General features: G+C 39.0%; 1 protein-coding gene across 1 annotated transcript; it reads left to right on the top strand.

Moving 5' to 3' along the window:
• The first annotated feature begins 6,424 nt into the window (after positions 1–6,424).
• Positions 6,425–22,572, top strand: DIO2 (iodothyronine deiodinase 2). The gene is given in 3 exon segments (XM_069858635.1): positions 6,425–7,168; positions 18,395–18,956; positions 18,959–22,572. Coding segments are annotated over 3 exon segments (831 nt in total). The 5' UTR covers positions 6,425–6,946; the 3' UTR covers positions 19,006–22,572.
• The last annotated feature ends 2,039 nt before the right edge of the window (positions 22,573–24,611 follow it).

Below are 24,611 nucleotides of genomic sequence, written 5' to 3'. Positions count from 1 at the left end.
ATTGACAATCACATTAAGAAGTATAAGAAAAGTTTATTGCTTACACTTACGGTATAGACCAGGTCAATCTGAGAACAAGACAGCTTGTTTCTATGTTTTTAACATGCCTTTCTTTTGTTCCATTAACAAAATGCAACTGGTACATTAAGCTGAAAGAAAAAGATGGGAAGTACAGTATCACTTTAATATCAAATGCAAGATGATAAAATATTTCTAATGGCTTCCGCTTCAACACCTGGCACTTTCTAGACTTTGGTTAATACTTAGGGCACACTCTTTTCTCTTGAGAAGAAACTCTCCACTCAGCAAGGCAAACTGCTGCGTAACAGTCACTGTAAGATGTTTCATATTTTGTGTTCCAGTGCTTCAGATTATCCCAAATATTCAATTTCCTTCCAAAACACACCAATTTTTATATTAGCCCTTCTACAAGGAGATACTGTGACTACCTTTTTTTCCTACCTAGATATCTTTTGATAGACAGGAAACCTCAGTTTTCAATCCACATAAGATCTGAACTATCTCATTGTCTTGGTTTGGGAAGAAAGAGTTGCAGAATAGGATTCAAGTCCAAGGAAACAGGATTCTTGGCAATTTCGATTTCTGACTTAGCAAGAAATACAATGATAAGAACCTTTATTATTGTATTTCAGCATTTCTGCCTTCATTCCTGCACAGAAAATTATACACAGAAGATGGAACTTTAAAATGCATCAGAATATGAAGAAAGGAGACTGAATGCTTGGGTCATGTATAGATATCATTAGCAACTGAAATTAATGTACAAACAGGCAAGAAGAATGACAAAGACAAGTACCTCATTTAATTCCACTAAAACATGCTGTATTACAAGCTTTCTAGAGGGATACAGTGAAGAGAAAGATCAGTGGTTTGCCAGGAAAAATGAAATGGTCCCTTCTTAGCTGGGAAAGCTGGGGCTTGAGGGCTTTTCTAGAGCTTTAAGCCAATTTACTTAGCTCTACAGGGATGTTACTAAATTTTATCTCCACTCACATCTCTCTCATGGTTTAGATAGGTCTAAAAGAATCTAATAGGAATCTAAAAGCAGATGAATTTGTTCTCTTCCCATGTTCAATATGTTTAAGGTCCTTTTTCCTCTTCCTGTGCAATATTCAGAATATTTGGGCTGACTGATTTTTCTACTAAGTCTTCCAACCGTCATTATTCATAGCTCAGCTTTCCTGTTTTTATTAAGAGAAACTACCTTATCTTTTAGGGTGGGTAGGGTGTTATGATTTGTTCCAAAACGAAGTCTGGCTCGGCCAGGTGTGTTTTAGCATCAGGTTTTTCACTATAGCTTTCCAAAACAGGGAGATCATTTTGTTTCGCGTAGAAGTTTGGGGACTGTTAGCCAAGGGAAGTGGGAAATTCTTCCAGCCTCAAACTTGTCACAACTACACACTCACATCCATGTGTCAATTATTTCACTTTGCTGCCATACAATGATTGCAGGCTCTTAAAAGATGCCAGATGACAGCTTTGAGGTCTACAGAGAAGGGTTTGCAGAGACATCAGCAGTTCCAGTTCTCCTTAAGCATTTTAATCTTTCTTTACCGCTGTGGGTGACTACAAGACAGTCTCAGTTCTACTCAGAATCTAGGTGTAACTTGTCATCTTTTAGGTTATTCTGTTCTTTTCCTATCTAGAATTGTCCCAGTTATATGGGACATTAGTTAATTTGAATACTGTTTCAGTGTGGCATCTATTGGATGAAACAACCTCTAATTGTAGTGCTGCCTTGTGGACTGAGCAGGCAGTGAGGCCAACTTCTTTGCCCTGCTCCAGGGGCTCCCCTCCAAATTGCCAAGGAGAGCTGCTCCTGTGGGCAGTTTGCATTCTCACTACCTGTACTCAGTCCCAGTGCAGATAAACTTGAGGAACTGGGTTTTCCAGCTATTGAATCAGCACCTCTCTCAGCTGCGTTTCAAAGAATATTCAACTCTCAATTAAGCAGCACAATCACAGTGGTAGAATAACCGAAGCGAAACAAAACCAAGGCTGATACAACAGGTAAAAAAATTAGGCAGTAAGGATGTATTTAGTGTGCTCACCTTTGAAAAGCTGGTAAGCAGACTCCTGTAGAGAACAGAGGCGGCTTTAAGCAGGCAGAATGGGGCTGGGTGCCAGCGGGATGAACGTTGCTCCATTCAGATGTGGTGCTGTGGCCAGATGGAGGAAGGCAAGGCCTGGTGAATCTGTGTTGTAGGTAATCCATTCAGTTATCACTGAGACCTTCCTAAAAAAAATTAAAGATATTATTTCTTTAAGAAAATATTCTGCTGATCCTAATAAAGAAGTGGAAAAAAGACATTCAGTCGATGCTCCATAGCATTTTAAGTGAGAGAATTGTTGCTGAGTGAGGGGGGAGATTTTTCTCTTTTGGCAAAGAGAAAAAATGCAGTTTTATGAGAGGTACAAAATCTTGTTTGGATGTATTAAACAGATTTTGCCCAGGACCAGGGAGGCAAACTTTCTCCTCCCCATCTTTAGCCATATCACTCTGCAGCTGCGCAATTCTCCAGGGATAAGCTCATGGACACACTAACTAGCTCTCAAACAAAAAGCTTCATTCTTTATTTTTGGCAATGAAAGCAGTGAGAAGCAGGAAGGCAGGCACACAGGTTGTGCTGAATCCTTTGGGATAATTTCTCCCATAAAACTCCCGGGGCTGCCTGTCACTGTGTGCCTTTCCCAGCTGAGTTACAAAGAGTAATTGCATTCAAAATGGTCTTGCTTAGTCTGAGAAAATAAATCTGAGTAATGAAAATACCAGTCAGTCTGCTTGTTTTGGGCTCTAGGGTCTTCCATTTAGGATCTATCCCACCTAGATACAGTAGGATAGAGTACTGGGGACGCTTACACTAGTAGTTCAGCCATAAATGAGTAAAGACTTACACAACAAAGTGAAGGCTGTGCAATACACTGTCTCATATGCAGAAAGCCAGTATGGATCCAATATAAAATAAGACCAGAGAAAGTGGCCTGAGCCGTAATAATTCAACATCAAATTTCCTGTGCTTATGCAAAGTTATCAAGAGAGTTGCAGTAAACAAACTTACTAGCTGCCTGTGTCCTAATCTTCATGCTACTGTGGTTGAGACTGGGTAGAAACATGAAGCTATGCATGGATACGGTTTTGGTGGCACCGATTTCTATAAACATTGCAGAATACGAACATCTATACCGATACTGTTGACTTTAGCCACATACAAGGTTAGTAACAGTGAATGCTTTAATGTTGTTGGCTTTGCTCATTCCACCTTGACAAATTATGGATGATATGTTTAATTTCCCATTACTGAACCTGACTGCTTCTTAGATTACGGGAGGACTTTTATTTTCTTTTGCTGATGGAGAACTGAGGTACATTGTAGGACTGTGCCCAAATTATATAGGAAGGTACGGCAGAGCAGGTAACTGAAATGAGCTTTAGCTGAACTTTATCTCAGTTCTTTCATGCAAATCTCCAACTCTGCCTAATTCTTCCTCAAAGGAAAATTTATCCAGTTTTCCTTCAAGAGGGTAAAGGCTCTCTTAATGCCTCAAGATTTGAAAGAACTAGCATTTCTTCCTTGCTTCATGAAGGTCTGCAGGGAATAACAAGAGGCTCTTGGCTACCACACTGAGATTATGTTGCAGATAGCCATCTTTCACAAAAAAATGCAAGTAGTAGTTTCCCTTCTGTTTTGGATGTCTGAGAAAAATTAACACAGGGATGAATTGTTTCAGTCAAGAAAGAGAGAAGTGGTATCAACAAGAAGCACGGATTATGCCTTCCTTTTCTGTTGAGGGCTGCTGTACTGTGACTGTCAAGTGGAGAAGCAGTGCTTGGGGCCTGCAGGGTCAGACAGCAATGGCACAATCAATCTTTTTACATTTTTAAGTGGTCAAAAGATTTTTGTCTTTATGGTTGGATTAGATAGTTAGCATCTCTTGATTGAAGCTCTCAGACAACACAGTCTGAGGTAGTTCTGTTTAGCTTGACACTTGCAGTCTGCCTTATAGGCAAGGAAATGACATAGTGAATATGAAACAACCATCTCACACCAGTGCTTCATGGGCTTCCTGCTCAGCTTCCAATGCACTTCAAAGCTCTGTAGCCGTCTGGTCTGCAGCTGTCTTACAAACAACCTTTTCACCCATGAAGCTAGTTCTGGGTAGGGGCAGTTGTTTCACAGGAACCCAGAATACACGGTGTTCCAAGCCTAGGTTCTTGCCTGACTTTACCTCTGGGGAACAGGAAGAGCCTGAGCTGGACTGTCCTCAGAGATGTTTGCAAACTGTTCTCAGAAACAATGGCTGATGATTCATCTGGCATCATCATCAACAATCCCCAGGCCTGCCTTTTAACAAACCTTCCCAAAATAAAGAAAAGGGACCATCCCAGATAGAATCAGGTATCAGGTAGTGGTGCATCTACAGAAGAGTAATCTAGGCTTAAAAAGTGCTTGTAATCAACTGATTACATATTCTTGCCTGAGGTCAGACAGTAAGCTAGTTTAGCAGCTCTGGGGACCCTTGTTCCTGTGTTGTGCTAACATGACATAAGCACACTGACTCATCCATGTGTAGGGATATATAAATGCCTGCTTATAACATGTTTTTGCAGGTTTTAGTAATAAAGCTCGCTCTGTAAAGTTTCAGTCCTTTCTGTGGCAACAGAACACTGGCATCACTAATGTTTTGACTCAAGAATTGTTATAGTTTGATAAAGAAACTCAGTTCCTTTCTTTTTTTTTGTTTATGCTGGTAATGCAGAAGGTCACTGGTTTAATGTGTATAACCTTTTAAAGTTATTTCTTTGAGTAAACATTTGCTGGAAGATATCCTGTCTGAGCAATATCTTTTGCAAATGCCTGATACTGTGCTACCTAAACAAACTTTTCTATGGTCAAGTCCAAAACATAGCATGGAGTGGCCTTTCTAGAGGTATGCACCCTAGTGTAATGACAGCCCAAGGGATATTACAATATCTGAAAAAGAAAGAGCCTGGAGTAGGGAAGATCGATGCTTTTTACATTCTGCAGTTGCTAGCATGAAAGGATAGTAATGGCTGATGAAGACTAATATATATTAATAAAGTAAGATTGAACTACTCATCAAGGATGTGAGTTGACAAAGGTTGGCTATCATGCTCGCATCTCTGGGAATGCGATGAATCTGGGGAAGAGAATCTACATAAACACATAGGGAAGACTTCCACTCAAAACCAAAATTATGGATGTCTGCAACATGAAATACACGAAAAATTTACCTACGGAAGTCAGAACTATGCTAAAAAAACCAAGACCAAACAAACTCCCAAGCCTCCCAAGTATGTCTACTGTACCAGCAAAGAAATAACTTGTGGAAAGAGTATTAAATATTGCAGTTAAAAGGTGAAACAAAGAGAAGTGCAAATGAACAAGCAAACCTTCAGCATAGGGCTGCAGGGTATGCTTGTGGTTGTTAAAGCACACATGGCTCTGCCAGAGGAAACTTTTTTCTTTGTGTTTTTCTTTTTTTTTTTTTTAACAAGCTTTTAACCAGAAGTTAGTTATACTTATTAGACCAGTGGATGTAAATAGTTATTACAGTCCTTGAAGCTCAGCTGATTAACAGCATTTAAGTCTCAGCATATTATTTTTAAGCAGGGAACTTTAGCTTAAAAGCCTTAAATCCTTCAAAAACTTTTTTTTTTCCTCTTTCTTATCTTCCTCTCTTACACATCAGTATATGAAGTCAGTGCTGTGTGTTTGCTTATGTTTCCTTAAATACCAAGAAGTCAACAAAAGATATTTAATTACTATATATGTTTTGCTTCATGGAGGTGGGAGGGAAATGTACAGAAATGTGCCCTTTCTTGGGATACATCAACTCACACACCTTCCTGGAAAAGACAGGAAGGCAAAGGGAAAAACCAGCCATAAGATAAAATCATCAACAACAGAAGCCCGCATGGCTGTATCACCTTCCATGTCATATGAAAATACTTCTTCCAAAATTTGAAAGCATTTCTTAAAAGCAGTCAGAAGCATATTGTTTTTTTTTTCTTTTTCCTTTTCAAAGCAAAGAAAAGTTCCACCCTTGCTGTCTGTGTCTCTTTTTTCCTCCTCTCTCTTAAAAACAAAACAAAACAAAACAAAAAACTTTTGAGAATTTCATTTTTCTATTCACTGCAGTCCTGGCCAAAGTAAAGCCCTCTTTTACATTGACGTCAAGATCTTTACTAAGATTAGGGTTTCATTTCTCTATTGCAGCAATTAGCTAGGGAATGTATAAAAGGCTTCAGGGAAGCAAGCTAGGACTTCAGAGGGGAAAGCACTTTGCACCATAGGCAGATAGCAAGAGAGAGGGCGAGAGGAGGAAGGCAGGAACAGAGAGAGGCGTGAGGGGGGGTTGTGGTGGTGGGGGAAGTGGGGTGAGAGAGAGAAGGAGAGAGAGAGAGAGAGGGAGGGAAGGAGGAAGGAACAGAAAGTTTATGTACATAAATCTTTTTTTTTAAAAAAAACATATTGTTGCACCTGGTAGCTAGCTTTACTGACACAGATATGAGAGGTCTGTTCAGGGCTTAAATAGCTGAGAAACAATAGGATAGCGCAGGAAAGTTAACAATTAACAATCTCGGCTTAAATTTTGAAACTGCAGGGAACTGAAAGCACAGCTGCCTCTCTCTTCAACAAAATCAGGTCTCCTGGTTAAGGGAAGAATTCTTGTTAATATCTTAGCTTCTGGAAAATAAGCAGCTTCGAGTTGAATGAGTATCATGCAGCTATGGTTTTAACTAGCCTGCTCATATTTAACTATCTCTGTTCATTTTAAACGGAGAGGCTGAGAAAGGGGCACCGAGGCTTTTGAAATGCGTTTTACTTTACTTTTTTAAATTAAGAGTACAGGACAGAAAAGAAAGCTGAAGGCAGCCAGCTGAAGAGAAGTAGCAAAGAAGATGGGTCTGCTAAGTGTGGATTTGCTAATCACGCTTCAGATCTTGCCGGTCTTCTTCTCCAATTGCCTCTTCCTTGCGCTGTATGACTCTGTGATCCTTCTGAAGCATATGGTGCTATTTCTGAGCCGGTCTAAGTCTGGGCGCGGTGAGTGGCGGAGGATGCTGACCTCGGAGGGGCTGCGCTGCGTGTGGAACAGCTTCCTCCTGGACGCCTACAAGCAGGTGGGCACACGGGGATGGGGACAGGCAGGTTGGGGAGGGTGAACAGCGATGAGCTTCCCTGCTGTCAGCGGAGGAGGGAATGACTCGGTGCAGCGCGTGCTGTCTCCTGTTTGATGCTAAGTTTGGTAGAAGCTGAAAGGAGCAGTGCTTTTAAATTGGGGCTAAGGGTTCATGAGATTTGGGAGCTGCTGCCTCTCTGCTCTACCACTCACTCTCTGTGCAGCCATGGCCATGTCCCTTAGTTGAGCTGTGCCTCAGCTTCCCTGACAGTGCGAATAATAAACTTCATATTTATAAAGTATATCAAGGTCTTCATATACAAGTAATTGTAAAAAGCTCTAGATGTTTTCACAGCTCGTGTTCATTTGCCATAAGATTCTCAGATAATCAAAGACTGCATCTTCTGATAGAGCTCTGCCTAGATAGATGTCACCTGTGCAACATAGACAGAGTTGTTTTAACTAGAGTAAAAAATAGAAATTAACTTTTGTTATTACACTGGCTTTTTTTTCTATTACTCACGTGTTAACTTTTGTATTGAAGGTAGCATAGAGGTAATGTAAAACAGCATGGAGAGAAACAGCAAGCCTTTTGCCTTGTGAAAGCAATGACAGAGGGATATATCAGAGTTAAAAATGAGCATGACTATTTGAGGGACAGCTATCTGCTGATTTAAGTTAATAAAGCCAATAACAGTTATGCAACATGTAGTTCTATTTTTAAGTTTTGTACAAATATTACCCAGTGGTTCTGTCCAGGTCTCCTGAGGTAGTTGCAGTTCCCTTTTATAGATTGAAAAGGTGAACCCAAAAAGATGAAGTTTCTTGCACAGGCCACCCAGTTAGTAAGTAGAAGAACGGGCTTCAGAGCTCTGTGGCTCCCAGAACAGTGCTTAGTCTGTTAATATGTTGTCTTATTTAGACCATCTAATTTAACATACCCTGTGTGATGTCATGAGGTCATAGGGGTCCTATCCAAATGATAGGTTTGTATCTTCTGAAATATTTCATTTTGTATCACACTCCTCCCAGACCCCTTTGACTCACCCACAATGGCTTTTGTATTTGCTCTTATCTAAATGTGTGAAGATCTGGTGTTGGTGTTTGCTGACTTTGTGATACAGAATACAAGCTGCTTAGACTGAAACCCAGGCTATGGAGACATTAATTTTCAGTGTAAGACAAATATAAATAATGTTAGCTTTTGCCAAATGGGTCAACCTCTTACTGCCACCCTAGGAATCAGCCAATTGGCTGCCTAAATAAAGCAATGCTGAATGAAGCTCACTATTCTAGCCATTCTAGTTTCTGGTTTTAGTCTCTTCACAGACATTTAGTAAGTAAATTTTACAGCAGCCTTGTTAAATGGGCTGGTGAACACAATTGTTCCCATTTTGCAGACAAGACAAGGCAAGACACTTAATACATTACTTGGTAAAGGCACTAGTGGAAGCTGGAAGCACAGCTCTGAAACAGCCAAGTTTCTACTTCCCACATTTGCAACTTGTCTGTGGCCCAGGGTCTAGAGAAGGTGTTGAGCTGTAAGGAACCTTATATCCATGAGATCTTCAATCTCATTTTGCTTAAATAACACAAAACTATTTAAATTAAAGACGTCACATACCTTTCTGTACTTTCCAAAGTCATACTTTGCCTTTTCATTACTAATATTGATGTCAGTCATAGAAGATACAGGGAGGATGACTCTGCTATTTTTGGTGTTGGTAAAGAAGCTCCTACCTTGACCTTTGGTAACTAAAAATTCCCCTATGTCACTATTAAATGACCTAGGTTGTTCAGGCCAATCAGGCTTTAGGGTTCTTAGATTTAATTCTGGGCATTGATGAAGTGATCAGAAAAATGCATATAAAACCCCAAATTTTAGCACCGTGTTCCAAAAGGGTAAAAAAATCCAATCATACTAGGTGTCCTTAAGACAAAACTAATTGACCAACAGTTCATGGAAGGAGTCTGTTTTCTGTAATAGAATTATGGACCATAAGGGCAAAAGATCATTAGAAACCCTTAGTTGTCATAAAAAGGCAGAGAAGCATAGAAATCAAGTTATAGAGGAAACAAACTGAGTAGCAATATCAGAAGAAGAGTCATCATCTCCACAATAGAGAAGAATCTTCTGCTGCTTCTTTCCTGCTTTCAGCTGGAAGACTACTAGTAGAGTTGAAAAAATTTTAAGTATTCTCTTTGGCATGTTTAAAAAGCATGAGAAATAGTGAAATATATTAAAAACTCTCCCACAAAGCATGATTTTTCTTAAATTATCTTTTTCTAAATCCTGAATAGGACTGAACTGATAGGAAATGAAAATATTATGGAATTGGGGTACTAAACAGCATGGCGAAATATTATAACAGTAATTGCTTATTGCTCCAATTTGCTAACTGAAACCAGATATTATCAATGTACTTAAGCAGGTGCCTAAGGTCATTTCATTGAGACGTATTTATAAGATAATCACCATTTTTTCAGCTAGAATAGCAGAACTACAGATGTTTGAGATAAACCAAAGCTAGACAGCTAGTTAGAAGAAAACTGGATTAAAACAGTAATTGTGCTTGGTTTTACTCTGTTTTGTGCCACACAGAACTCTTCCTGAGTATCTTTCTTAACATTTTTCACAGAAGTACTTGATGTAAAATTTCTGTTCACACACACAAAAAAATACTGGAAGCCATTCCAGAAGAAGTCTGTGGGTAGATGCTAGATTCAGGATTTACTACAATAAAGGAGCTCTGCCTTGAAAGCATACAGCCTGTCCCAGAATTAAGTGATTTTCTTTCAAGACTGGAAGGTACAAAAGGTAATCTTGGAAAAGTTAAAGTAGAATATATTTGAAAATAGCTATTTGATGCGTTTTCCTTTTTAGGAAAATCTTTTTAATATCTTAACCAAATTTCAACTTGCTTTTGTTCTGCTTTTTGTTGCTACTAAGTATTTTGCACACAACCTTTTGGTTATGGCAGTTATTTCGTAGGCAAGATTACCTAGCAACGATTCAAGATTTTAGCATCCTCAAGGGGACGCAATGCATTCTTTGATTTATTGTATAAAGAGTACATTCAGTATTCTTTTTTAATTGGAGCATTGCATATGACATGTTTTCCCCACATCTTACGGTCCCACTGGAGTAAAAATGATATATGTTTTGTTTATTTTCATATATCACTTATTAATATATTTCCTTTTATTTCTGTAGTTCTGAGTTCAGTATCTGTCACACCAGTGTTGGTACTGACTACACTGCACCAGCTTTGTGATTTACAGAACATTCTCCTTGTATTGTTTCCCAAGAAGCAAGCATGTCTTACTTACAACAAGAGAGTCTTTAGGACCAGATCAGTTGTCATAACAGAGCTAAATAGAGAAAGTAGTCAAGTTACATTAACTTCATATCATTGAAAGAGTGCAACTATTTTATTTAAATGTTATTTTTCTAATTTACTGTTGTGCTCTGTTTATCCACAGAAATGAGTGGATTGACTCCTGAAGAGCAATCACATATATATGTGTGTGTAGCTATTTACACTTTCATATGTGTTTTTATGTAGACAGATATATATGTTTCTATCTTTATATTTATATGTTCATACATACATGTATATGTGTATAAATGCAAAAAATACATACAGGCATGCATAATCTGCTCTTTCAGGAGTTGGTCCTCTCTCATTTCTCTGTTTATGTGTACAAATATATATATACATTTCTGCATGTGTACATATCATAGAATCATAGAATCACCAGGTTGGGAAAGACCCACCGGATCATCAAGTCTAACCATTCCTATCATATACATACATTTGTATAGATACAAATACAACCACACCTTCTTACAATAGAGAAAAACCAAAAGATTTTTGGGAGGATGATAGTGTGCCTTCTACATGACTTATATAGGCCATCTGTAGAAATGCCAATGAGACATTTGTTTTAGCCCACAGCATGCATGCTGTAGATGTCACATATCTTACAGAAGCACAGAGAAAAAGTTAGAGAGGTTTGGAAAACCACATTTTATTTACTTTTAAAGGCTTTTATTTACCTTCTAAGTTCCATACTTTATTTAGTACTGGGATGAATCTGCTTTCAAGGATTCAAAAAATGAGAAATTATTATCTTAAAATGCTTTTCAAGTGGGTACAAAAAAGGTTGCACTCAGCAGCAGTGCCAAGTTGTGCAGCATTATGGTGCAGTACCAGCTTTGTGTTTCAGCAATGCAGAGCTACCATTCCTGGTCTCCAGCAGGGAGCTATAAGGTTGTCCTAGAGGAAACCTTCTCTCTTCTCCACTTCAGTGCAGGGTAGTTAGGTGGAAGATCTTAATGGCATCTTTCCAAAGCAGCCAAATACTTAGGAATGCCATGGTGCACCTATGAGGGTAATGTGCAAATATGCATATATGCATGCATGTGTAAACACACGTTACAGCCCTCAGAAATATGCCAGTATCTCAAGCAATGGATGGTGATGGGTGTGTGTACGTACTTGCAGAGCTTTTTACTGTCTTTAGAACAGGCCAGCAGCAAGCTCTGGCATGATGTACCCAGCGCTGAGAGAACAGTTGGCACAGGAATACCAACTTCACAGCACAAGTGAACCAGTTTAGTAAACACCCAGTGGGATTTTCCTGAGATTTCAGGGAGGCACAATTAAATTACCTTTGGCTACTTCTGCCCACCTGATAGATACATCATTTATTCCTAAAAACCCCAATCAGTATGCAAAGCAGGGCAGCCCAAAAACTGTCATGTTATATGTGTGCTGCACAGCGTTATCACAGATATCCCAGATGTGAAAGTAATATAATGGCATGATCTTTTACCTGCTGTTTGTCCAGTAATTCTTTACTTTTTTGGGAAATATTCTAAAGTTTGGAACAAAGACATAACCTCTATATTATTATTTGTATTTATTCTGTCTGGCAAGGTAAGGAAGTGTCTGTCTCTACTTTTGACAGTGATAAAGGGAATTTGTGAAAGACTGTTGTATTCAGGGTTTAGAACTACAAATTCTGTGGTATTAAAAATATATTATTGATTTTACAAAGTTCAGCCTTAGCAGAATTGTTCTCATTGACATTTTCAAATGAAAACAGTCATAAAAGAAGTGAGAAAAACAAACCAAAACCACAGTTAAAGCCTTTCCTGCAGTTTTTGGAACATAAATTCAACAGGATTTGGGCTTGTCATTGTTTTTAAAACATCATTATTATTAAAACTATGTTATTACTATTAATATATAATCATGTTTATTATAGTAGTGTTTGAGGACCAGCTTAGACCAGGGACACATTGTACTAGACAGTGTCCTAAACAAGAGGAGCAGACAGCTTGTCCCATGGAACTTACAGTTTAAACACTCAAGACATTCAAAGGGTAGGAAAAGGAATATGGTGACTCCTGTAGGGACTCCATGTAGGGTCTCATCCTACCCACTTCATTTTGCAGATCTAACGTCACTTCTTCCACACCACCTCTTAGCAATCGAGGCGATGAGGGGCATGGTTTAGTGGTTGATAGGAATGGTTGGACTCGATGATCCGGTGGGTCTCTTCCAACCTGGTTATCCTATGATCCTATGATACGTGCAAAAAACTTGACTCAAAGGACTGCTTACCTCTTTGTCAAACTCTTGTGTAAACCTCCTTCGGCCATAGTAGACACAGAAAACTAGCTAATGGGCACCACTCAGGAAAAGGATAGTACCCAGTCCTTGTGCTCCAGCTCTGCCTCCCCAACAAAACCACCACTGTGTATTTATACTGTGCTAAAGCTTAAGTTTAATTAATAAATATATAAATGAAATCATCCAGATTAACTTAATGTCCTGCAGGTGCTGACTAAAAGACTGATGAAGGCTTCTGTTACCTGCAGGTAGAGTCGACAAGGGCAGCCAGTGGCCAAGAGGGCATGATGTCATAGGTCATGCTCCCATCTTGAGGGAAACATAAGCCCTTAAGAAGCTTGCTGTAGGCTTCCTGATCAGAGGAACTAAAATCATCCATTTTCTAAGAGTGCAAGGCAAAAGGCTCCTTTATGCTTTCTGTCTGCTGTGCATGTTCATTTGTGGGACTGGCAATTTTTAAACAGAGAAATTCAGCATTTAACTAGATGTTTTTGTCTGGACTGTGCCCTTTTAATCTGTCTCCCATGTCCCTCCCTCAGCTTCACGTACCTTATCCTAAATAAAGATGCTGGGTTCTGGGAGAATTCTAGTCAATTCCAGTCTCTACTCTCCAAGTCAAGTAATTGGGTCTCTTAAAGCAAGCTTCTACCTCGCCATGACAAATCTAGAGCTCCCACTCCTGTACATTTCTCCAGACAAGGGCCTCCTGTAATTTTTATTCATTGTACAACTCTCATCATGTCAATAAAGAAAACAAAACTAATAGTTTGTATTACTCTCCAGTCAGAGTCTGATGATGATGTGTGTGAAGCGCTGAGAAGTATCGAGCTGTTCAGAGGCTGTATTTAGCTGAATGGGATAAAATCAAGTCAAAGCAGAGAATTTCAAAAGAGCATAAGCTTCAGGGCTTTAGTTCATTACCAGTTGCTGGACTCCAGTCCTAAACACAGCATGTCCTTATTTAACCGGCTAATATCACAGATTGCTAGTTGTCTGGTAACACCTATTTTCTTTAGGGGGTTGACACAGCTTGATAAATCTGCCAGACTTTTGAAAACCCCTTATACAGAGAATGAAAACCATATTCTAGTGCACAGGATCCCAGGAGGGTTATGCTAAAGCTGATAAAAGTAAAATGAGAAAAAAGAAAAAGTAAATGAGGATGCCATGTTTTGTCCATGGGGCTTTTCCTAGTCCTCATGGAGAATGTACAACAAAGTTAGCTGTATGTGCTATTTCCAGCCTGTAGTTTATGAATGGGGCTTTCTTTCCCATTCTTAAGTCTCCTTCGTTTTGCAGTCTGCATGCCAGAGCAGTAACAACCTTGTTCTCTTTTCACTCTGTGTGCAGATATGAAGAAAGAGATGCAGTACCAAGGCTGTCTAGCAAACGCAAAATTCACACAAATGATGCAAATCACTGCTTTGGTGTCGTGCTGGCTCTCAGATTTGGTTGGCCTGCCTTCCGTGTCCCATACAGGCTGTGTGGGAGGGGGTGCCTATGCTGTCCAGTTTCCACCTCGGCTGACGCCGAATGCCCATAAGTACGTGATTATAGAAGTGGTGGATTGCGTGTGAGGGGAATCCTGCTAGTTTGTGTCTCAGAATTTATACTTTGCCTGCCTTTGTGTAAGATTTCAAAAGCAGTTTGGCTGAATACGTGGAGTTTTTTGTTTTCTCATTGCTTGATTTTCTTTTCCAAAAGCTTTTTTTTTTCTTTCAGTAAGTAACAACAAAGAAGACAGCCAAGTCTTACTATGCAGATGATCAGCAAGGATGATATTGTCGTCCTGTGTCAATCGGTTCAGAGCCTGGTGAAAGAAAGAGTCCCTTTGGGAATGTCAGCACTTCATCAAGACCAATTAGTGGAGATGTTGCTTATGTTTAAGCATTAACGACTGGGCAGGGCTGCTTTTTGGAGTGCTTGACACTGGCATAGAACAAGGCATCGACCTAATTTCTTCTCTACAAGAGCAGAAAATGCCTCATGAATGCCTGCTTGGCAAGGATGTCTCATTAAGGGGAAAAAACCCAACACAAGTGCTCCCAGAAACAAAAATTGAAATGATAGGTAACCTGTGGCCAAGAGGCTTACTTCATGACTGTGGGAAATTAAGAAAAACTGCTATAAGGTGACGTAGGTCATATTTGTACTTTTTTCCTGAATTCATCTGTTTTTCAGTCAATAAGGAGTATGAGAGGCATTGCAAACTTGCATTGTTGGAGAGCAGTGAAATATATTGCCACCTTTGATATCAATGTTTAATAGTACTTGAAGAGCGTCACCATACTGGTGTTCAATTGGAGTTGCTATGTTAGTCTGTTCCTTCAGGGTATGCAAACTCACCTAGAGAAAGAAGTATTTGGTAGACTTGAGTGAAGAGTTGGTAATGAGAAACTTATAATATGCAGCGTCTTTTTCTGCTTAAATACGATCAAGAAGCAGAGTGGTTTCCCAGTTCAGGAGAGTTGGTTAGAGTATTTTCAGTCATAATAGTTTTGTTAAAATAAAACCAGAAGAGCGTGCATCTCTCATCATTGCTGAGTTTTAGTATCTTCTATCCTTTTTACCTTTATTTCTTCTCCTCTGAAGAGTGCCAGCAACTATCAGAAATTCAGTGTGTTGCTTAGTTATGATTTATGAGACAAATCACATGTTATTACTTCTTTTATTTGACTGCATGAGTGCACACTCCTAAATACTCCATTATTCATCCAGGGAGTGGGTGCAGCACAGATACTTACATGTCAGGCTTTGCCCAAAAGGAACATATTGGGCAAGCTGGCTCTGAAAAAGCATTTGCTTGGTAGTAGTGCAAGAACAGTTAAGCTTTCTAGGTAAAAGGGATCTGGTGTTTGTGCAGATGTGCAGATGCTCTGTTTCCTGAGATGTGTGCTTTTTTTGGTAGTTAACAACTTAATGCAAAATGCTGAGTTGTCTAGCAGTCTTATGAATTGAATGCAGCCCTCCAGATGATTATATGGCTGCCACAAGATCTTGATCTGTGTATGTCTTTGCCTTACTCTGTCCTTTTGCCTTACTCTGTCCTTTTGCCTTACTCTGTCCTTTTGCCTTACTCTGTCCTGCTTTGCCTGTCTTACTGCGCAGAACAGCAGAGATAAATTATATCTTTAACAGCTGCTCAGAAGAGTATATGCTAAGGTGGAGGTGGCCTATAGCAGCATTTCTTAAATGCTGCAAGATGCTTAATGCTTTTTCTTTAATGCTACAGCCTGAGTCTCTGAGCCTTCCTCTCTCCAGATAGATCCTTTCTTCTCAAAAACTGGGATACAGCTCTTTCCCCTCCTTGAATTCTAAGTGCAGCCCACTCACACAGTGGGTCCTAAAATCACCTATTTCAAACCTTGCTTGCTTTCATAAGCAAATGGGCATGTGACTTTGTTTTAAACTGTTACTAGGGCTCTAGCAGATAGCAATGCTGCAAATGGGGGGCTTATGGGGAGCAGGGCCACAAGGGCCTGTGCTTTCCTGAGGCATCACTTGCTTCCCTTGCCTGTGGTGCACCTGCAGTGGAACATCCTCTTCTCCTGGTTGTACAGTCACCGTGTGCTGGACCTGGAGAGATTTGTGGGTCTCGATCAGTCTTTCTTTCTGTGGCTCTCTTCCTTGCTGATTTCCAAGTGACTGTTGGCACAGTTGTGTCTCAATTTGTCCCACTGAAAACAGCAAAAATGATGTTTATAATGTGTGCCAATATGCTAAGAGACTGTCTCATGTAGCTGTGAAATCTGTTAGCTTTAAGAGCAGTGTGTTAACAAACTTTGCTTTGGTTAGACTCTTGTTTCTATTGCTACTCTGATGAAATAATGCTGTGTCATGAAGAACTGTAGATTTGTTCGAGGTAGTCAGGTTTCTTAGGGAGAAATGGAGGATCCAGTATCTATAATATAGTTGCCTCTGGATCTATGTATGGCAGCGTTCGCATCAGTTAAGTATCTGATTCACCAGTATGCCCTATAATGTAAAGTAGAATAGAAGTGCATTAAAAATCAATTTATTCAGTTTTCACTCTGTTCTAGTTCAGTGTTAACTTCTATTGACTTCAACTGGAATTTAGCTTCAGAAAGAAAGCAACACTTCTGAACATAACCAGGTTGTCAGAGAGAGATACAAAGAATCAGGGAAATAAAAAAGGATAATTTCACTGCTGTTCTAGAGTTTGATGTTAAAAGCAGATATGTAGGAATTGCTGAGGCAGCACTCGTTAAAAACTAATAATCTTATTTAGTAGTATTTTGTGGTTTTGTAGCAGTTATCAGCTGAGGACCTTGGAGCCCTCTGCAGCCTCCACACTATTCTGTCAGTCTTATCTCAGAGATACTTATATTCTGTCTATTTTTTGTAGGCAGAGAAATAGAAATGTCAGACAAAATGATTTTGCCACAAGTGCCTGTTGGTTCTGTGTTAGATCTGGGATTAGAGCTGAGAACAGTCCGTTTCACTTCATCCTACTTCAGCCGTCATATAAACCCATTGTATAAACCTTCCCCTTTTCCTGCTGCTTTTCCCCCAATCATCTTCTTGAGGAACGTTGCAGCAGAATGAAATGAAATCACTGATGAAATTACTGCAAAGTGGTAAAAAAACTTTTTGAAGAATGCAGTCTTGGATAGCCCACTGTTAAAACAGAAGGATACTGAGTGGGCACCTGCAGCGATCTCTCTTGTGTTGGTACTCTGAATATTTTCATTCCTAAACTGCAGGATGGAGAATTCACAGATATGAAATATACAAACCTGTCAAAACTGAGAGGCACTGCATGTGTTGTGAAGATCAGGAATAAAGAACAGAGTGATTTTTGAGAGCTGGGAAAATGGCTTGAAATGTAGGATACAGTTCAATGGGACCAACTGCAAAACACTAAATTTAGGCTGGGCTGATGAAGTACCCAAATCCATGAGGGGGAGTAATTAGAAAGGCAAAAAAAGTGACCTAGGATTTATAACTTTCCACTAGTTAACCCCTAGTCAACAGTCTACTGTTTTTCTAAAACAGTTATAATGTTTTGTAAAAAGCAAACACCTGGAATGCATAAACAGGTGGCCTGTAAGATACATGAAGTAATCGCCTGATCATTCTGAGAATTAGTAAAAACTTATGAGGTTTCGAATGCTGCTCTTCAATGGAGATGTTAATCAAGTGGAGAAAACTTAGAGGATGGCAGTGAAAAGAAATAATGTCTAAAAAATTTGTCTCACAGAAAAAAAGTTAGAATAAATTGGAAGAAGAAATCTGCCTGAAAATAAATGAGTCTGCAAATACATAAGGATGAACAGGACTATGTGTGTAGTGGACAGGACAAGGTAGGTCTCGGATCAAATTTTCTAGCAGTAATGAAGTAGTATACCTGTTAGAAATGCCACACACTGTGGCACTGTTAGTGGAGATGGACTAGATGAACTTCTGCTGCTTTTAATGATTTGCTATTCTCCATTCTAGTGTCCTTGCAGGTAGTTAAATGGACTCTGAACAAGTGACTCTATTTATCTGAAGAGAGTAATCACAAGGATACTGGGCAAGCAACTCACACTAACTTGCAATATTTTAATTTGTTTTGCCATCAGGTCAAACTAGGAGGAGAAGCTCCAAACTCCAGTGTAATCCACATAGCCAATGGCAACAATGGCAGCAGTAAGAAGAGTGTTGGTAGCAAGTGTGGAACCAAATGCCACCTTCTGGATTTTGCCAACTCTGAGAGGCCGCTGGTGGTCAACTTTGGTTCAGCTACCTGACCACCGTTCACAAGCCAGCTGTCGGCCTTCAGCAAGCTGGTGGAGGAGTTCTCTGGTGTGGCTGACTTTCTGTTGGTCTACATTGATGAGGCTCACCCATCAGATGGCTGGGCTGCTCCTGGAATCTCTCCCTCTTCATTTGAAGTTAAGAAGCATAGGAACCAGGAAGACCGATGTGCAGCTGCTCACCAGCTCTTAGAGCGCTTTTCTTTGCCGCCTCAGTGCCAGGTGGTGGCTGACTGTATGGACAACAACGCCAATGTGGCCTACGGGGTTTCATTTGAGCGAGTATGCATTGTGCAGAGACAAAAAATTGCCTACCTGGGTGGTAAAGGCCCCTTTTTCTACAATCTGCAGGAGGTTCGGCTTTGGCTTGAACAAAACTTCAGCAAAAGATGAAACGTGTCTCTACAGAAGCTATGTCAACAGATGTGTCCCTTTAAGGTGATGTAAAAGGGAAATAAAGAAAACATATGCTCATTTGAATAAGGCCTTTCAGATGACTGCATATCACATTGGGTAACAAGGTCAGCTGAACATTAACTAGGAAAATAAAATAAAACAAAACATCTAAATGCACAGAAGCATTACTGCATGAAAAAGAATCCCACTTCTGTGCTCGCTATGGGATCGAAGAGGTAAAGAGGCTTCTGTGAAAAGATGCCACTAGTGAGTGGGAAGAGTGACGAGATAAAACCCAGGAACCCGTCTCATCAGCCCTGGCGTGATCCAGAAAACTGCCACTTGGAAGACAATCCATGGAAAAGCAATGCTGTGCGTTTCATCAGAAACATTGCTTTACCATCCTGTTGCCAATGCAAGTGACCCGGGAGGAGCCAGGGTGCTTGCAATTACTTTGCATAGAAATGCAGTGGAGTGGGGCAGTTGTCCGCTCTTGTAGAGATTTTCTTGTTCAGAGATTACAGGAACCACCATGCAATGCATTGTGCAGGCAGACTGACTTTTTACATCAACATGAAACATTGTATGTTGGTATTTGTACTCTCTATGGATGCCTCTGCACAGCTTATTAACTGTGTAATTCTGTCTATGTGTTTGTGTTCGGTATGCAGGCCTATGCCTGCTGAGAAAGATGTTAAAGTCTATGGAGTTGGACCAAAATGACAAAGGTAATCAAAGAAGCCCATTACAATTTGAAAACTAAAAAAACCTGGACTATGTGTAACAAAACAGTGAGAACCATCTAGAGCATGCATCAGGAAACAAAACTTAGCTGATGCCAAACAACTCTTGGTTCTCAGGGCTAACAACATACATTTATCAATATTCTCTGGTTCTCTATTTTGTTTCTCTGCCCCCTTCAATCTCTTTTTATCTAGCAATAAGCTTAAGGGTAATTTCAATTTTAGCTTTTTAAAAATAACTTATTTCTCACTTTTATTTACATTTGAGATAATGACCTTACAGATGTATTTTGGGGATGGGGGGAATATATACACAACTTTACCTCATTGAAATGGATACCTATCCTGTCATTTACCCTGTTAAATGTAGTCATGCTGATTTTTGCTGTCTTAGATGCCTACAATTATTTTATAGCTAATTTAGTTTGTTTGGCAGTTAAGTTGTTTGCAGCCTCAGAACTGATTAGCTGCAGTTCTGCTATCAGATGAGGTGATGGTCTGTTTGTTTCACTTATGTGCTCAAAAGCCTTCCCAGAGAAGCAGGGATGACAAATAGTGTGAATTAAAGTGAATAAGTGTAAAAGATGGGAGAATTTGCATACAAATAAGTTTGAGGAATTATTAATTATGTTTAAGGAGATATTGCCAACTTAGAGTATACATTAAGTTTAGCTATTTCTAAAACTAGAATTATTTAATCAAGTGTGATGAAAAGTCAAGTTTACAATGAACTAACCCATTACTGCTGATAAATGAAAACCCATAAGGAGACGGACTATTCAAGTTTTCTCCGAACTTTGGCAGAAACATGAAGCAGATAAGCAGGATAAGTGGCCAAAATCAAATTAGTTCTTTTAATTTCTCATCCAGACAATTGTCAGGAATATGATATAATACTAACACTGGCAAGAACAGAAAATACATACATAAATATTTTCATTTTCACAATGGGGATTGAGTGATTTCTCCCATATTCAGGTTCATGCTTCTCTTCCTTCTCACATTTTCTGACACACACACACACACACAGAGTATGGTGATGTACATTGGAGAAGGGTATAAAGAATGGTCTTCAGACCTTCTGGTGAGCCTTACTTCTCAGAAGACACGTGTCTGTCTGTGTCTATATAGGAATGTATGCATTTATGTGTGAATATATATGTATATCATTTCTATATATGTATATACACATACATGCACACATAAGTGGTGTCTGAGACCAATAGTAATAATAACTATTCCGTCCTCTGATTCATTAGTGTTACTGTAACTCATTGCTCAATGTGGATGATTGTTACACATCTTCATGAGTAAATGGGATATATAACTAATATTTTTAAACCTAATATCATAGGAACAGTAACATAGCCAAACTATATGTTTTATTTAATCCAGTGTCCTACCTCTGACTGTATCAGATGCTTCAGGGGAAGGTGCAATAATTTCTTCTGGAACTTTCATTAGCTTCAGCCCATATTATTTTTGTCTTGTCTAATGTGACTGTTGATGTCTCATTGCCCCTATGAGATACTGATCCTGAGTTTTGAGATCTAAATATTTTTTGAGATAAGGAGTACTAAAATCAAACCCCATTATGTTTAAGAACAAAGAAAAGCAAATAGAACCACTTTTTTCCCCCAGATTTAAATTAGCTTCTTTTCAATGTCATTCTCATCTCTTGCTCTTGTGTGCTAAAACGGTATTAACAGGAGTGATCCCAATTTTTTTTCACATATGACAGTTATCTATATAGAAATTTACATAACTTTTTTTTGGTTGTTTCATAAGCCAAACAATAATTCAAATTGTTATACAGGTCCATATTATTTGCCTGTCTTCTGTTTTTACTGTGCTGTCCTTTTACTCAAGTGTGTATAGGACAGTGATGTCACAGTAAAGGAACACAGATGTTATTCCATGTGAAAATATGTATTGGAATACCCAGCAAGTCTTTTCGTTATTGTGTCCTATTCTTCAGTCATGTGAAACTATTAATCCGTAGCAGCTTCATAGCCTTTGTCAAACTTAAACTAATAAGTCTTTTCTTTCTCTTTTTCCCCATCATGTAGTTGAAGTCTGAACTGTTTATCTGGGAAATGGTAGCTAAATGTTTAGCACAGCTGTTGAAATATACCTTTATCTCGGAGGAGACAGTCAGAATTACTCATTCAGTCAGTTAATATTCTTTTGCATATCTAAATTACAGTTATTTTTCAAGGCCACTTTCCCCTTCTTTTTGAATTTCCATTATTTTTTCTTGTTATTCATAGATGACTGTGCATTCCACAGTACAAAGAAATTATAAAATTGGCTCCTGTAAATGGGAAATCCACAAGGATTTTCCACAAGAAAAAATATACAATAACTTCATTTATTTCTTGGCAATATGAATGCATTACCCTGCCCAAAACTTAAAGATAGTTCCATCTCACTGATTATCAAGACAGAAATACATTTTGCAAATCCTTACATTTCCCCAGAAAATTTGTGGTCAGAAAGCAGGGGAAGTTTTTCAAAGAGAAAGGGGCTTAGGGGGAAAAAAAATATCTTTTGTAAGTTACTGATAGAAATATAAGCTACCCTTTTTTTCTTGACAAAATTAAAACATTTTATAGAAATGTTTTTAATTTAAACTTCATGCATTGTCCTCAGTTAATCATAGAAGTGACATATGTTAGATAACCAACATTATTTTAACAGTTGGGTTTTTTTGGTCCAGGAAGGAATTTTGCTACCTTGCTAGCATTGTACTTCAGAATTGGTCTAGTCTGCTGTGATGCTGGATTTGGTTTTGTCTCTTACTGTCACTGTTTGAGAGCACTAAACTGTATTATTTGAGGTGCTTCAGCGTGACATACACGTTGAGCTGACAAAATAGGTGCCTGAAAGTATCCTGGAAGGCTGCTGTATATAATAGACACCCCAATACTGTGTCTCTGCATTAGTATGGGAAACTTCCAGTACTTTTTCTGTTTTGAGCAAGGTAAAAAGCTATTCTTGGCTATCATACTACATCGTTCTGTGCTTAGCATCATAATTTAGTACTGTATAAAATGAATGTAAAACATTTTGTACAGATGAAAATGATAGCATTTTGCTCTTTTGTAGACAATGACATAAATTTAAGGCAACAGGAAAACATGCCCTATTAAAAAGAAAGAAATATATTATGAAATATATTGTTGAATAACTGTCTGAACACTTTGGAAAACAAAATGTAATCATTTTTATGAAGGTTATCTCAGTGGGGAAACCTACAAAACTTCTCAAAAGGTATCTGTTCTATGTGTTCAGGCATGTATGGGGAGGTAGGTTATGTTCCCGTATGTGTGCAAGTGGCTTTTCTGTAGCATGGAGTGTAGATTTAAGAGTTTAGACTTTCATTCAGTACTATAACCAAAGCAATAAGAGGTATCAGGTAGGGAATATTGGCCAGTTTTGTTCAACTCTACACCATGCCTGCACTGGATTCATATTCAGTGCCCTTTGGCCCAATTTGGAGGCTTCAGAGAAGAAAGATTGGGGTGAGGCAATGAAAGCTTGTGTGCTTATGAAGATCGCTAACAAAAGAGTAATTAACTCAGTTGGCGTTCAGATGTTCTCACACTGGCATTCCTCTGTGCACCTTAATGTTTCTGTATTTGAAAGAGGGGTCTCTTTGGTCTCTTTGGAGCTGTTAATAAGATCGCCAGGGTGTAGATGCCTTTGTGTACTGTGTTTGTCATTGTTTAAATGTCAAAAATACACTTTGTAGGAGAGCCAGCAAAATTTTGTTACCATATGGTGCTCCATGAAATGTGCTTTCTAGATTTGTTTTTCTTCTATTATAATAAACAATAAGGGAAAATATACCTCTTCTGTGTCTTCTTATTTTAGTATTGGTTATGAATACACAGTGGAATCTTGACATTCGACCAAGGAAACTTAAAACTGTATTTAATATAATAGCCAATGCCACCTTGACTAGATCTTAAGCAATATGAGCTGCTCAACTTTTAAGAATGATTAGGGGGAGAGAAGTTGAGAGCTACAAGGACAGCAGTTGAGCCTGCAGAGAGTTGCACTGTTAAAAGAGGTATGTACTTGAATAAAACATGCTGAGCTGTACATGGCACATGAAACCTGGATAAATGGTTCTGAATGCACAATCACAGACAATCAGCTTCAGCTGAAATGAGTATCACTTCCATGGGTTGATGCATTACTTTACTCACTGTAAATACCTGTGTGCTTCTAATGAAGCCAGCATTCCAGCCTCACACGTGGTGAAGGTCTGAACACAGAAAATGCCATATACTAGATCTGGCCAGATGTCTTATGAGACAAATCTTTCTGAGGTTTGCTCAGAGTCTCACAGGAAGTTAGACAAAACCTTCCAAGTTAGACCAAACTAGAACTTGCTGGACTGTACTTGTAAATGAAAAGCACTTGCTTCATTAGAAAATGAAGTCTTGTAGCTGATGCTGCTATGGAAGGAGCAGCAGATTTTTACTAGCTGCAGAAGTTCTCTCTGAGTGATTCTTGCAGATCTTTACGGATGAACTTGAGTGGCACTGTGAAGGGCTCAGGATTTCACAGTGCTAAAACTGTCCACAGCAGTTTATACTTAATAGAAAATAGCACAACCTTACCACTTATGCTCCCAGGGCATCTCAAAGTGCTTAATCCAGGAATACATAGCTACTAATTTGGCAATAGTGAGGCTGGATACCTTGACTGAAAGTACATGTAAACATCATAGCTATTCTTTCATGATATTTCCCTTGCCTTTCACCAACATCTGTGTGCCTCAATAAAATGTTGCTTCTCTTTTGTTCAATACTGTGGCAAACTGTCCAGTACCACACTTGGTTCCTCTTGAGCAGATTGCAATGATCTCTTAATTTATACTGTATGACACTGAT

The sequence above is a fragment of the Phaenicophaeus curvirostris genome, chromosome 5 (genome assembly GCF_032191515.1).
Source record: "Phaenicophaeus curvirostris isolate KB17595 chromosome 5, BPBGC_Pcur_1.0, whole genome shotgun sequence".
Taxonomy (NCBI): domain Eukaryota; kingdom Metazoa; phylum Chordata; class Aves; order Cuculiformes; family Cuculidae; genus Phaenicophaeus; species Phaenicophaeus curvirostris.
The sequence above is the reverse complement of the archived record's forward strand: the minus strand, read 5'-3'. Positions and strand labels throughout refer to the sequence as shown.